Source organism: Urocitellus parryii, chromosome 8 (assembly GCF_045843805.1).
Source record: "Urocitellus parryii isolate mUroPar1 chromosome 8, mUroPar1.hap1, whole genome shotgun sequence".
Classification (NCBI taxonomy): Eukaryota; Metazoa; Chordata; class Mammalia; order Rodentia; family Sciuridae; genus Urocitellus; species Urocitellus parryii.
This window is the reverse complement of record NC_135538.1, coordinates 124,695,685-124,710,273: the sequence shown is the minus strand read 5'-3', so window position 1 is coordinate 124,710,273 and position 14,589 is coordinate 124,695,685. Positions and strand designations below refer to the sequence as shown.

Below are 14,589 nucleotides of genomic sequence, written 5' to 3'. Positions count from 1 at the left end.
ATAGTTGATGAAATTTCACTGATTGGAGATGGAGAAGGAAAAAGGTTGTTGAAATAAGGATGACTCTGACAGAGTGACCACGGGATTCACATAGAACTTTAAAGCCACTCATAAAAATGCTGGCTATAGCTGTGGAGGATAAAAGGGTCTGTTCTTTTTGAAAATGTCTACAAGACATTTGGAGGAAATTACACTGGTGCAGATGAAGGAAATCATGACTGATTATACAGATTTGGCTGCTGAATTCACTGTATAGTAGCAGGTGAAATTAGTAGGTCAAAGGGTTTTGAGAGACTAAAATTGTGTTTAATTCTCTTGAACCTTAAACATGCACAATTAAGGAAGGCAGAGAAGAAAGAGAGCTGGAGAATGAGTAACAAATGAAGAGGGGATAGACACAGACTTTTTAAAAGTAATTCTCATTTGAAGACTCATTTTCATCCTTTTTTGTTTAAGTCCTATGAATCTTATGTTTGCTATAGAAGAAATATAGATGCACAACAATTTCTCCTAGAGATGCACTAAAATTTCTCCAATTACTGCCAAATAGAAACCTGGATGATCCACATGGAAATTGCCTCCTTAGAAAACCAAACTATTGCTGAATTTGTCCTCCTTGGCTTCTATGACATCCCTGAGCTGCATTTTCTTTTCTTTATTGTGTTCACTGTTGTCTACGCCTTCATTGTCATAGGGTATATTCTGATCATTGTGGTAGTGATTATCTCCCAGAGGCTGCACACGCCCATGTACTTCTTTCTGGCTAATCTGTCCTTCCTGAAGATCCTCTATAGATCCACAGTGGTGCCAAAAATGCTGGAGGGCTTCCTGCAGGAGGCAGTCATCTATGTGACTGGTTGCTTAACCCAGTTCTTCATCTTTGGTTCTCTAGCCACAGCAGAATGCTTCCTACTGGCTGTTATGGAATATGATTGCTTCTTGGCAATTTGCTACCCACTCTGCTATCTACTCCTGATGGAGCCCAGATGGTGCATGGGGCTGGTGGTCACAGCCTGGCTGTCTGGCTTCATGGTAGATGGATTGGTTGTGGTCCTGATGGCCCAGCTGAGGTTCTGTGGCTCCAACCGCATGGATCACTTTTATTGTGACTTCATGCCTTTGGTGGTCCTGGCTTGCTCAGATCCCAGAGTAGCCCAGGTGACAACGTTTGTTCTCTCTGTAGTCCTCCTCACTGTTCCATTTGGACTGATTCTGACATCCTATGCTCCCATCATGGTGACTGTGCTGAGAGTTCCTGTTGGGGCCAGCAGGAGAAAGGCTTTTTCCACATGCTCCTCCCACCTTGCTGTAGTGTCCACCTTCCATGGAACTCTCCTGGTCTTGTACATTGCGCCCTCACCTGTCCACTCCCAGCTTCTCTCCAAGGTCGTTGCCTTGCTCTATACTGTGGTCACTTCCATCTTCAATCCTGTCATCTACACCCTCAGGAACAAGTAGGTTCATCAGGCACTACAAAGGCTTCTTCAAATTAAAAAAAAAATGGAAATATTTAGTTGAAGAAAGAGGGTAGTGAAGATTTTGGTTTGGACTTTGACGTCTCCACTGAGAAGTCTCTAGAATTGGCTGGAAAGGAATAACTGTTCTATTCCAACCTTCCCCTTTGGCTCTCCTGTAGTTTAACCAAAATACAACAAAAAAGAAGATGCAGAGCAGTACTTTTCAAATGTTAGTTTAAAAACTTATTTAAACTTTTTTTAGTTCTTTATTAAATATGCCATAAATATTACCCTGATTTGATCATTACCCATAGTACATGCTATATATGTATTGAATATGAATGTATGAAATGAATTATCACATTGTACCCCATAAATATGTATAAGTAAAGTAATAATAAGAAAAATGAAAATAGAGAAGCAAAACAGTAATATCAAAACAAATTTAGAAATATTAACTATATTATTTCTAGATGATATATCAAAATTTCTTTCTAGTTATTTATGTTTCATAGAGCTTGAAATCTGGTTTTTATTGAGCACTCTGTCATTTCCTTTATTAAAAAAATATCTACTTCTTTATTCTTTTGGGCTTTAGTATTGCTAACCATGATTTGTTTAAATAATCTTCTATTGGTAGGAATGTTTTAGTTGTAATTAGTTCTTTTATTATGTGTACATTGTGAACATTCAGGTTTTTCTATAATACATTTTTGGACATAAATTTCTAGGTCTAAGGGTATGTACATTTAAAAATATTTAAAGATAAATTCATTTTACTTATTTATTTTTAATTTTTTATTATAGAAGATTTAAAATGTATACAAAAATAGAGAGAATGGCACAGTGAGTCCCAATTTGCCATCTGGCTTCAACATAAACATTTGGCTAACTTTGTTTGAATTCTCTACAGCTCCTTTTTGCTTGTTTGTTTTGTTAGAAAATAGCACCACATAAATAAAAGTAGATGTAAAGTAATGCATTCTGTCTTATCAATGGGAAGGAAAGAAACAAATTCCAGATGCTGGGTAAATATGTTGTGCACATATATATTCCACATGTATTTAGTATATTCCTTTCCTGATACAGACATTAAAAAACCATGCCCACCAGGCCATTAGAGTACTTAACAAAATTATCAATATTTCCTTAATATCATCTAATACACAAGACATGTTCAAATTTCTCCAATGATCTTTAAATAATTTCTTAAAATTAGCCAGAGGATATATCAGCTTGGATTACCCATTCAATCATTATTTGCTTGAAAATAATTTCTGAACACCTGCTCTGGCAAGTCATTAGATTAGAATTGAAAAGAAGGTATTAACTTCTAGATGAGCCAGGAAGAAATTATAGACTCAGATGTGAACATGGAAAAGAGAATGCAATCTGAGAACTTCAGAAATATTCTTCTTAAGGCAAAGTTATATCTACCCATGTATTAAGTTATTCACCCAAATAGAATTAATCATTAAGTGTTTCAACTGATCATATAATTCATAATGTACAATAACATGAAATATAGTGGATGATACAAATTAACAGAACACATAGTCTTCTTTAGATATAATGTATATGGTGTATAAAGGAGCACAGGCCAAAAACATCATAATGACTAAAAAAATTGTGTGTACTGTTTTTATAATGCAAAGATATCACCCACATCACCCATTGTCAGTCTGTATGTGAAGGATAAGTTCATTCATAGAGCAATAAACTATTTTATTGTTTTCACTTAAAACTTAATAAACACATAAACATATGTAAGAAATATTCATTTGTACTATTTTCAAAAAAAGAAGTGTTTCCAAAAAAGCCCTCTTGGTTTTAGCTGTCTTCCAATTCTCAGCCATAGTATCAGAAACTAATCAGAAAGTCTCAAACATCACACAAAAAAATGGATATATAAAACGTTCTGAAAAGAGAGAAACTAAAGGTGGAATAAGTTTGGCATTGGCCCAGTTTCCTTTCTCTTATTATTGATGATGGTACTGATGACATCGATTATCTTTGTTGATGACAGCAAAGATGACTTTGACTATAGCAAAGTGATGGGGAGGAACTTCAGTATTAAACCCCAGAGAGAAATGCTCATGGTTATCAAATGTTGTAGTGATGTGAATGCATAATCAAAAGCTATTTAAAGAACAGCCAATTCAATCCAGTGTTCTTTTCAGTGGATCATATCATGCTCTAGCATGGCCATGATTTTGACCAACTCTCTTTGTTACTGTAGTAGTGAAATAGGGAGTAATTTTTCTAAAAGTACATGGTTATCCTGATAATTCTCTATGCCCAGGATCCTTTTCAATGAATTGTTTACATCCTTATTTCTCAGACTATAAATGAAAGGGTTTAGAGTGGGAGTTACCAGGGTACACATGACAGCAGCAACCAGCTCCCCAGAGGAGTGAGAAGTTGATGGGGGCTTCAGGTAGGTGGCAAATACTGCGCTGTAGAAGAGGATGACCATGGAGAGGTGGGAGCTGCATGTAGCCAGAGCTTTCCTTTTCCCCTGTGCTGATGGAACTATGGCCACAGCATGGAAAATACGGGCACAGGAATTTATAACACAGAAGAGAGTACTGATTCCCAAAACCCCAGCCAGAGCCATTGTCAGGTCCTCATTGAGTTGGGCATCAGAGCAAGAAAGCCATATGAGAGGGCCAAAATCACAAAAAAAAGTCAGGAATCTCTTGATTAACATGGGAAGATAGCTGGGATAGCAACAAGATATGGATGAGAGAGACCAAGTGGGCTACTCCCCATGACATACCCACAAGCACTCCACATCTGGAAGGTCTCATTACAAGTGGGAAATGCAGTGGATAGCAAACAGCAGCATAGCGGGCAATAGCCATGATGGCTAAGAGTAGGTTGTCCATGTCAGCAAAAACAGCAAAGAAGTATAATTGGGTCAGACACCCAGAGAAAGAGATGGATCCATTGTGGGTCCACAAATCCTCTAGCATTTTAGGGGCTGTGGTAGTAGTGAAGCGTAGATTCACCAGGGAGATCTGGCTGAGGAAGAAGTACATGAGAGTGTGGAGATGAATGTCAGTGCCAATGGCCAACAGAAGGAGTGAGTTCCCAAGAAGGCCCAACAAATAGAGAGCCATAAAGAGCAAAAGAGGAACTGCTGGTTTTCTGGATCACTGGACATCCCTGAGAGGACAAAGTCAGGAGTCTTGCTGCAGTTCATTATGGTCCTTATTCTGTTTCAAGAAGGATTTGGTGTGAAGAGAATGTCTGTACTCCCTGAAGACACAGGTGTGCAGTAACCTGGATTCTGTCTTCTGTCAATGTGTCTCTCTTATACCAGCTGAGGCTTGTAAACTAAGATATCAATCGGAGGGACAAGAGTTGGAATTTAGAAAGGACAGTCAACTGAGGAGGCACAAAGACAATGGAGTGAGGGGAACAGAGTTCCCCTAGCATTCTATAAGTGTGCAAGTTCTGTGTAGATTAAACTTTGTATTATGTGATATTATAACCACTTGTTTGTGATTCTGTTTTTGAAGATGATTTATTTGAAGGCAAAAACTGCATCTCAGTATTTATCTCAGTGCTAATAGTTGCAGCTCAGTAAATGTTCCTATCTACATGGTATCTATTCTGGTTCATGCTTTGGTTGATTGACTAGAATATCACCAGCCTTCCATCTGGTGTACCATTCTCATTCTTGCCCCATCTAATGTGTTGTTCACAATGCAGACAGAATTATATTTTCAAAAAAGAAAATATAACTATGTTATTTTGTTTAGGTAGGCAACCACAGAACCATTGCTTTTATGAAAAATGCACAATCTTTATCATGTCTTACAAATCTCAATGGCTTTGATTTAATTTTTTTTTTTTTTTGGTAATACTGAGGATCAAATCCAAGGCCTTGTACACTAAACAAAGGCTCTATTTTTGCACTTTATTCCCATTCCTCCTCAGTGTATCCGGATTTGAGGTACCTCCACAGCCTCATATTACACCACAGTCCACTCATTTTCTGTTCTGTAGTCCCAGTGGATGTGCTGCACTCCCTCAAGCATACCCTCTTGCTTCCTTCCACTCTTAGCTTCTACTCATTATATTCGTTTGTCTTCTGTTGGTAATAACACAATACCATAGACTGAGTAAGTTATTTAAAAAAAAGGTTTATTTTGGCTGAAAGTTCTGGGCCAAGTTTGAAAGGTTGTGTCTGGTGATGGATTTTCTGGCAGTGCCCCAAGTTTGTGCAGAGCATCTTATAGAAAGACGTGTGTGCGTGTGTGTGTGTGTGTTCTGTTCTCTTTATTCATATAATACCAACAATATTAATTCATGGGGGCTCTACCATAATGACCTTTTCTAATCCTAAGGACCTACCAAAGGCCCACCTCTATACACCATAATTACTCTCTTACTACCTTGCATGAGAATTCATATCTTAAATGAATTGTTCTTTGGAGTTTGGGTGGTGGCAAACCATATTCAAACTGTAATATTCCACCCCTGTTCCCCTTGACTCATTCTCACATACAAAATACAATGATTCAATCCAAACAGTCCAAAGTCTTTAACTCCTTCTAGAATTAATTCAAAACTTCAAAGTCTAGGGTCTCGTTTGATACGATGGCTAACTTCTTCCAACTATGAGCTTATAAAATCAAAACAAATTATTTACTTCCAATATTCAGTAGTGGGCACAGGGTAAACATTCCATTCCAAAAGGGAAGAATAGGCAAGTATAAGGAGTAACCAACCCAAAATGAGTTCAAAACCCAGGAAGATAGACATTCACTCTTAAAGTGCCATTTCTGGCATCTTGTACACAGTGGGACTAGGGCTGGGCCTCACAAGGCCTCAAGAAGCCCCACCTCCATGGCTTTGATGGGCTTATCCCATACTTTAGCTCTTTTGGTTTGGAACTTCATGATTGCAGTTCTGTTCCCACAGCTTCATTAGTCATTGTCCCTGGGGGCTCTGTGCAGCTCTGCCCCTGTATCAGGCCTCTGTCTGGCCTCCTAGACTTCCCTTTCAACTCTCAGTGGAAGTGGCTATGACCTCATCATTGTCGAGGTAAACCTGCTTGAACCATGGCTGGAGTGGCTGTGGTGTGCTTCACCAGAGAGCAGGGAGCCAAATCCCAAGTTGGCCCTGGGTAGTAAGACCATAAAGAGCTCTGCCACCTGTGATGGCCTGTGATGGGAGGTGCCTGGTAGGCCTTTTCCCCTTGTCCTGAAGATTTTGGCACTTGGCCCTCTTTCATCCATGCTAATTTCTTTGGAAAGTGGCTCTTGGGTTGCATGCTTTTTCTTCTTTCTTTCCATGGTCAGACTTTGAATTTTTCTTAGCTTTTGGCTTTCCTTTCCATTTAATTATGTGCCTGAGTCTGCCTTCAGGTTATACCATTGCTCCTGAAGCCTATTGTATACAATTAAAAGTTACCAAGAAAAACCATGACTGAATTTTATAATGTTGTTTAGATATTTTCTTCACCAGCTATCACAGTTCATCACTTTTAAACCTTTCATAAACCTCTGTGGCATGAACATACTCCAGCCAAGTTCTTTGCAGTGGTGTGGCAAGTGTGGCCTTTACTGTAATTTCCAATAGAAAACCACTCATTTGCGTCAGTGTTTTGATCATAACCACCTATCTCACCTGTAAGATGTTCAAGATTTTTCCTAGTCTTTGTGTCTTCTTCTAAACCCTCATCAGAATTTAGCCATTTTATAGCCTGCTCTTCCAAATTCTTCCCATCTGTGCCCCATTTCCAAAGCCACTTCCACATTTTAAAGTATTCTTTACTAGCAACAGCCTTTTTATCAGTACCAATTTTCTATATTAGTCTGATTTATGTTTCTAATAACACAATACCACAAAGTTATAAAAAAGGGGTTTACTCAGGCTTATAGTTCTGGTTGAGCGGCTGTATCCCTTAATAGCCTTGTTGCTGGTGGAGTCCTAAGGTGATACAGAGCATCACATAGCAAGAGAGAGTGTGTGTGTCTTCTGTTCTTTTCTTATAAAGCCACCAGTATTCAATTATGGGAGCTGCACCTTAATGACCTTATCTTGTCCTAAAGAACTTCCCAAAGGCCCATTTCTAAATATCATACTTAGACTAATTTCTACCCTCTTAATATCTCACAATGAATATTAAACTGCAATATTACTTTCAGAGGTAACAAATCACATTCAAACCACAGTACTTATCCTTGAAATCTCAGTTTAATTGATGTCTTTATTACAGAATTTTGATTTTTTTGATCATCACATCTACCCTTTATATCCCGACATCATACCTTTATAGATTACCACACTTGTAATATAGTGGACGCTGTCATACTTATTTTCTTTAAACATTTAGGATTTTTAGTTAACATTGGTCTCCTTCACAAGGCACTGAGGTACATTGTGGCAGAAAGTGCATTTAGGTTTCCTCTCTAAGGTACTCCCTGTGCTTGACAGGAAGTATTTGTCACAAAATATATAAGTTAATTGATGGAGATGAAAGGCAGGAGAGGACAATACATTGTACTGCACAAGTAGTTCCCTTCCATTTAAATATTTCAAGAATAAAACTCCTTTTCTTCAGGTATTGTCCCAGTAGCATGGGTTGGAAACATTGGTTTTTCTATTTTTTTCATTTCTCTCAAGTCCAAATTGAGTGTTTTACTTATTTTTCTTAAAAAATGAGTTTCACTTCAGTCTTTTATCACCTTTTGTAAACCTTCTAAGTTTGGTTCATGAACTCACTCCCAGCTTATTTCATTAGAAGTTTAACTGGCTCCACTGACTTCATATTCTCTAATCACTATGATTTATGCTGCAAGCATTTCACAGAAATTATAAAACTTTCTATGTTTGGCCTGATTTTTCATTGCTTAAATAACTCTAGCCTTCTTATTTCTTATTGATCATATGTGCCCATTTGTGCCTGGTTATCAAGAACTTCTACATATGGTTCTCATACCTACCAAACAGGACTTCAAATTCTTCACCAATTTCCTTTCTCTTTGGCTGATCACCTATAGTTCCACTAATATTCTCATTTCTAACCTTTTACACTTACTCCTATTGGCTTTAACCCCAGTTTTCTTCTTAGTGTTTTTCCTATCTCACCCAATATTATCAGGCCTTCATGGCTAGTTATAATTTTACCTCCCTCCCCACCATGAAGCTATCCTTGAATATTCTATCCCTCATTATCTCATGTCTTCTTAAATATATAGCTAGAATGACATAGTCCTTAATTGGATACTATCTGAATAAGCTTTCCAATTTCTCTGACATAAATTTTCTCTTCTCAATTAAATTATAAATTCCTTGAGAGTCAGAACCATACTTTATTTTTAAATGTTATTTATAGTAGCAGTCAAAGAATTAAACATAGTTTCTCTCAAGGATTACTGTTCATTGTTCTCTAACAATGAGATTGTCTAATTCACATGTATAAGTGAGAGAGAAAGTGTCCTTTAGATCATACTCAACAAAGAAATAGGTAATGTTATGACAATTCAAAATAATTATAACTGAAGACAAGATTCAGTAAGATGTGACTATCATATTCTTTTAAAATGAAGCATCTGTGATTGAAGGCTTCTGATGGATCACATGACACAGTTTTCTTCTCTTTTTCCATTTATATATTTATTGCCTCCTTGTTTCTAGCAACCTTTAGATGTTCCAAAGGACAAGTGCTTTAGGATAAAGGGACATTGTCTTTCCCCTCTTTATGCAGGGCATTTTTTACTATATAAGAGCAGAGAATCTAAAACTTTCACATATTTAAGAATCGCATGGAAACCTAGTTAAGTCAAGGATATATGGTTCCATCTTAGAGACTGTTTTAGTAGGCCTGAGGTGAGATGTGAGAATTTGTGTTTCTAATATCCAGTGATGCTGATGGGGTTAGTCGGCTGAGCTGAATTAAAAATGTAGAGCATTCTATTTGGCTGTCATATATGACAAATTATAATAAACTTTAAAAGAATGCAGGGCATTCTGATATTGGCCAAATTATATTATTATATTGTGTGTATGCATAAGTATGTAGCAACACATCTCATAATTTCGTACAACTAGTACACATCAATAAAAAGGTAGAAAAAAATGTAGGGCATTCTGTCAACCATAACTTTATCACTCTTTTCCATCTCTTTTCATTTTCCTTCCCATTTTATTGAGAATTGGAAGATTTCTTTTTCTCATGCAAGATAAAGTCTACACTTACTCTTTGATCTCTTAAGAACAATACTTCCTTCAGCCAAGACAGTTCTGTCCCTCTCATGCTTTCACATTTCTCCCTAGATTGGATCATCTTGATGATTTTGCTTGAATACTCTAATTCTATGTCCACTTTTGGCTAATTCATACAGAACATATATTGTTCACATTGGATCTCAGGGCAGGTGTGGTTCAGTATTGAGGCTGAGTAATATTTCAGCATCTAAGTGTTGTGAGATCCTATGCATCCATCTGTGAAATTTCATCCTCTGATGGACCAATCTGAATACCCTGAGGTATCCTCCAAACCTCAACAGCTCTTGCTACACTTTTCTGTGACTTAAAAAATTACATCAAACCCTAATTATTTCCTGCACTCATTACTTTCCAATTGTTTTATTTTCCATATTATCATGAACCCTGTTAAACTTTTGAAATTATCATTCCTCTGAAATCACTCTTGTTAATATCAAAATTCAATGGTCAGTCTATATTTGGTCTCCTAATAAGACTTAATGCAGTTAATTCTTCTCTATTTCATCTTTTTTTTACATGGGTTTATGTGATACTGGGGATCCATTATGCACCTCATACATGCTAGACAAGTGCTCTACCATTGAGCTTCACCCGCAGCCCATTTCAAACACTTTCTTTGTAATTTTCAGAATACACACAATACTCTTATGGGTTTCTAGTAATATCATTGATGATTCCTCCTCAATATTCTTGGCTGGTTTCTGTTCCTCTTTTTAATTACTGTAGTCCCTTACCTCTGTCATCTAGTTTCATGCTTTAAATATCTATAAACAAATAACTCCCATTATGTTTTTAACTCCAGCTTCTTTCCTTAGCTCTAGATGTGTATGTATATGTATATGTGTATATATATATATATATATATATATATATATATATATATATATATATAACATATGTGTATCTACATATAAAACTTCCTAGTAGATATTTCTACAGAAGCAATTTTACCATGTAAAAAAAATATATATATTTTTTAAAAGCAGGTCTGGCTTACATACTACTCTGGAAACAGACACATAAATAAAATATCCTTTCACTTGCACCTTCTATGTTATATTATGAAATATTAGTCTATTATTCTGTCAAATACCATATTTGACACTTACCTACTGACTTCCCTAAATCTCTACCTCATAAGTGATGACCTTGGAAATATTCATTTTATCCAGTGCTGCTGGTGGACCAGTGGAACAGGTGAGAAGCCAGGCCATTTGCCTATGTTGCTGAGACCATGTATGAAGGTGGAGATGATACAGTTTGAAAACTGAACATTACCCAACTTTGTCTCTCTTGGGATCAGAAGGGGTTTGGCTATAGAATGAATGTTTCTTGGCCTTCGAGACCCAGTTCCCAGAGTTACTCATTAGTGGCAAATCTGGAAGAATTTTCCATTGAAAAAAATTGCCTGTGGATGGTTTTGAGGAATAAAATCTCAAATTAAACAGAAGCATAACATTGATGATGATTTGGGAGTGAAATTGGAAAGATTACTTAAAACTTACAGCGTATCTCTGGTCATACCCTGCCTCCTTAAGTCAGAAAAACTTGAATGGTGGACATATGGTTATAACATTTTATAGCCTTTAATAGAAACCACTCTATTTAATGTGCATATTTTGGGTTGCCCTCTTCTAAATATATACATTCAAATATTCATGTTGCCTATTTTGTCATCCATGCTTAGACACCAGATGCATCTCAAACTTAATTCTATCTAAATGAGAACTTTTGTTTCAACCCCTTTTATCTTTCTTCTTTCTCACCAATATTCAGCATTTTAACTAATGGCTCTATAGTATATCATTTGTTGAAGTCAGCTAGAAATCAGATTTAGCTGTTGAGTTTTAAATAAGTAAAAGCTTATTTTTTTTCTCATACAAAGGAAGTCCAGAGGTTGGTTTTATAGATAGGATGTAGTTTATTACAGGGGTCAGAATTATCTTTTTATATCTGCTGTTTTTCAGTGACTTTAACAAAAAAAATTATCAATCTGCCAGGGTGTATATTTTTAACTCCTTCAAGAGGATATGGCCTGTCACATGGCAGGTGTCTAGTGATATTCCACCTACTATGAACAAATACTAATGCTCCTTGACCAATGTTGGGGTTAAATCTTGATATACCCATCTCAAGTTGAAAATAGTGTAAGTAAAATACATTTTATACACAGCTGTGATGTCAGAGTAGCATATTTTAAATGTGCCCAGAACCCTTATATTACTTACAGTTGGACAAAATCATGTATCACAACCTTACTTTGTAATAAAGTGCTGAATATAGCATGTAACTTACTAAGTACTGCTCTGAAGCTGAAAAACAGCATGGTTGTACGGGTGTATTTTTTTCACCATCAAAAAGTTAATAAAATCATAAGTCAGACCATTGAAAGTCAGGGACCATCTGTATAATCAGGGGATTCTTTTCGATCTGCGAGGCACAAAGATAGGAAAAGAAGTGACAATGGTAAGGATAAAGCAAACAGGACATGGCTAGAGATTTTAGCGGTAGGACCAGTCTCCTTCACCAGCCAGTTTCATATCTTCATTTGACCACTTTTAAGACAAATGCAATCAATCACTCATCACAAGGGCACTCTGAGAAGCAGACCACTGATTCAACAAAAGCTTCTGCTGGAGATACAATTTCTCAGATAAGACATAGCTATTGTTATTAGATGTTCCAAGTTCAATGAACCAGATGTTTATGCTAAAAATTAATGAGGCTCCATCTACTGTGTGTGTAAATAACATGAAGAGTGTTCTGTTGAGAAGGAGTGTGAATTTTCTTGGTGTGCTCGTAGTTGCAAACAACATAATTCATTTTGCCTAAGGTAAGCTGATCATTATTTGTTTAATCATATTTGGCAGCTCACAGACTGTCCTGAGAAATAATGAAATTCAGACTAAATTTTTCTGTTAAAAGTTAAACCAAGGAATGTTGAGAGGGTCTGTCTGGAGAAAATATCTCTGCCATTAAAAAGTAGCTTTTAGACAACTTGGGACTAAATTCTAGGTCTGTCACTCATGCTCTAAGCGAACCAGATTTCACTGCCCCATGTAGAGAAGACATTTCCACATGTATGATATTGCTAATTGGCAGAACCCAATGCTCATTCCTCAGTTTTTAAATTGGTATATTATAGTTGTAAATTTTGATGGTATTTGTTGTTACGTATTTGCACACTCACACAATGTAACAATATAATTTATCCAATATTACACCCAGCACTTCTCACACATGTTTCAAGCTGTTAAGAAATCTAGGGAATGATCACAGTGATATAAGGGTGTTCATAGATGTTATAAGACAGAGTTGATGAATGTCTAGTTGTAATGGTTAATTTGAATTGTCAGCTTGACTGGATTAAGAGATGCCAAATATTAAGAGGCTTCTGGTTGTGTAATGAGGGTTGTCTAGGAATGATTGGCATGTGGGATAGTGAACTGAAATGGAGACCCTGCCTAAGCATGGGCAGCACCATCCAAGAGGATGATAGCTTGAGTGGAATAAAAATTGGTGGTACAAAGAAACAGCAGCAGATGCAAGCTTTATTCTTCTTGAATGGGTTCTTGATTGCTGCTGCCATCACCTGAGGATATCAAACTCTCACTCCTTTATTCTTCTAAAGAGGACTCCTCCAGTGATTCTTCAGGGAGTTTCCAAAGCCTTCAGTCTCAGACAAGGGTTGATTCCTCTTGTTCTGAGGCTTCAGTCTCTTGGACTGTTTCCTTTAACTCTCCAGCCTGCGGACAGCCATTATGGACTATCCAGCTTCTGGTTGTATAAGACAATCTAATAAATCTCCTTTTTATAGTCATACCTCTTGTTGATTGTATTTCTCTAGAGGTCCCTGACTAATACATTAGGCAGGGTTTAGAAGGATAATGTTAGCTATGAATTTTAAATAAATTTCAAACATGCCAAAAATGTTCTTTCATTTGTATTTCCTCCCACAACTCCCTATGCTGCCTATGTTATTTTAAAGCAAATTTGAGTCATCATATTATTTCATTTGTTAGTTGGCATGTATATATAAGCATTAAGTGTTCTGTTTTTTTAAAGTAACTTTGCTATGTTTATTTCACCCCAAAATGTAGGCATATTCTAATTATCTTTCTGTTATTGATTTGTACCTAAATTTCATTATAGTCTGAGAGCAGATATTGGATGATTTGCTTTCTTTTAAATTCATTATGATGTGTATTTAGAGCTCAGAATATGGGCTACTTGTTGAATTCTCCATGTGAGTTTGAGAAGAACACATACTCTGGTGTTTTGAGTAAAGTAGTCTACAGATATTGGTTATATCCAACTGATTGATGGTGTTATGATATTCACTCTTGTCCTTACTGATTTTCTGACTGCTAAATCTTTCTATTTCTGATGGAGGGGTTCTGCAGTCTCTTCCTCCAAAAACAACAACAACAACAACAACAACAACACACATGATATATTTATAAGCATACATGATCGAAAACCTTGTACTATTGTTATTTTGGATAAAATTTTGTTAGGTCAATGAAGAGAATAAAAGTTTTTCATTTACCTTCACTTAATACCTTCTTCCATGATCTCATTTCTTATGTATGTCTAAATTTCTGATCTGTGTAATTTTTTGTCTCTCATTTTAACATTTTTGAATTTTTTACTTGCACATTTGAAGGATAGTTTGCAAGTAGGCAATTACAGATTTTTGTTGCTTCCTATATGAGGTAAAAAAGGAATACACATAATTTTTGGTAGTACTGCTGATTAGTACAACCACTCTGGAAAGCAGTATGGAGATTCAACCCCCAAACTAGGAATGAAGCCACCATATTACCCAGGTATCCTACTCCTTGGTATGTACGACTTGGTATGTAGGACAAGGGATATAGCTCAGTTG

General features: G+C 36.5%; 1 protein-coding gene and 1 pseudogene across 1 annotated transcript; one reads left to right on the top strand and one right to left on the bottom strand.

The window, feature by feature from the left end:
- The first annotated feature begins 567 nt into the window (after positions 1 to 567).
- Positions 568 to 1,458, top strand: LOC144256517 (olfactory receptor 11A1-like). The gene has a single exon (XM_077801564.1). It carries the CDS (start codon positions 568 to 570, stop codon positions 1,456 to 1,458), a length of 891 nt encoding a protein of 296 aa, XP_077657690.1.
- A 2,229-nt stretch (positions 1,459 to 3,687) lies between these two features.
- Positions 3,688 to 4,662, bottom strand: LOC113200079 (olfactory receptor 1N1-like; annotated as a pseudogene).
- Positions 4,663 to 14,589: the final 9,927 nt, after the last annotated feature.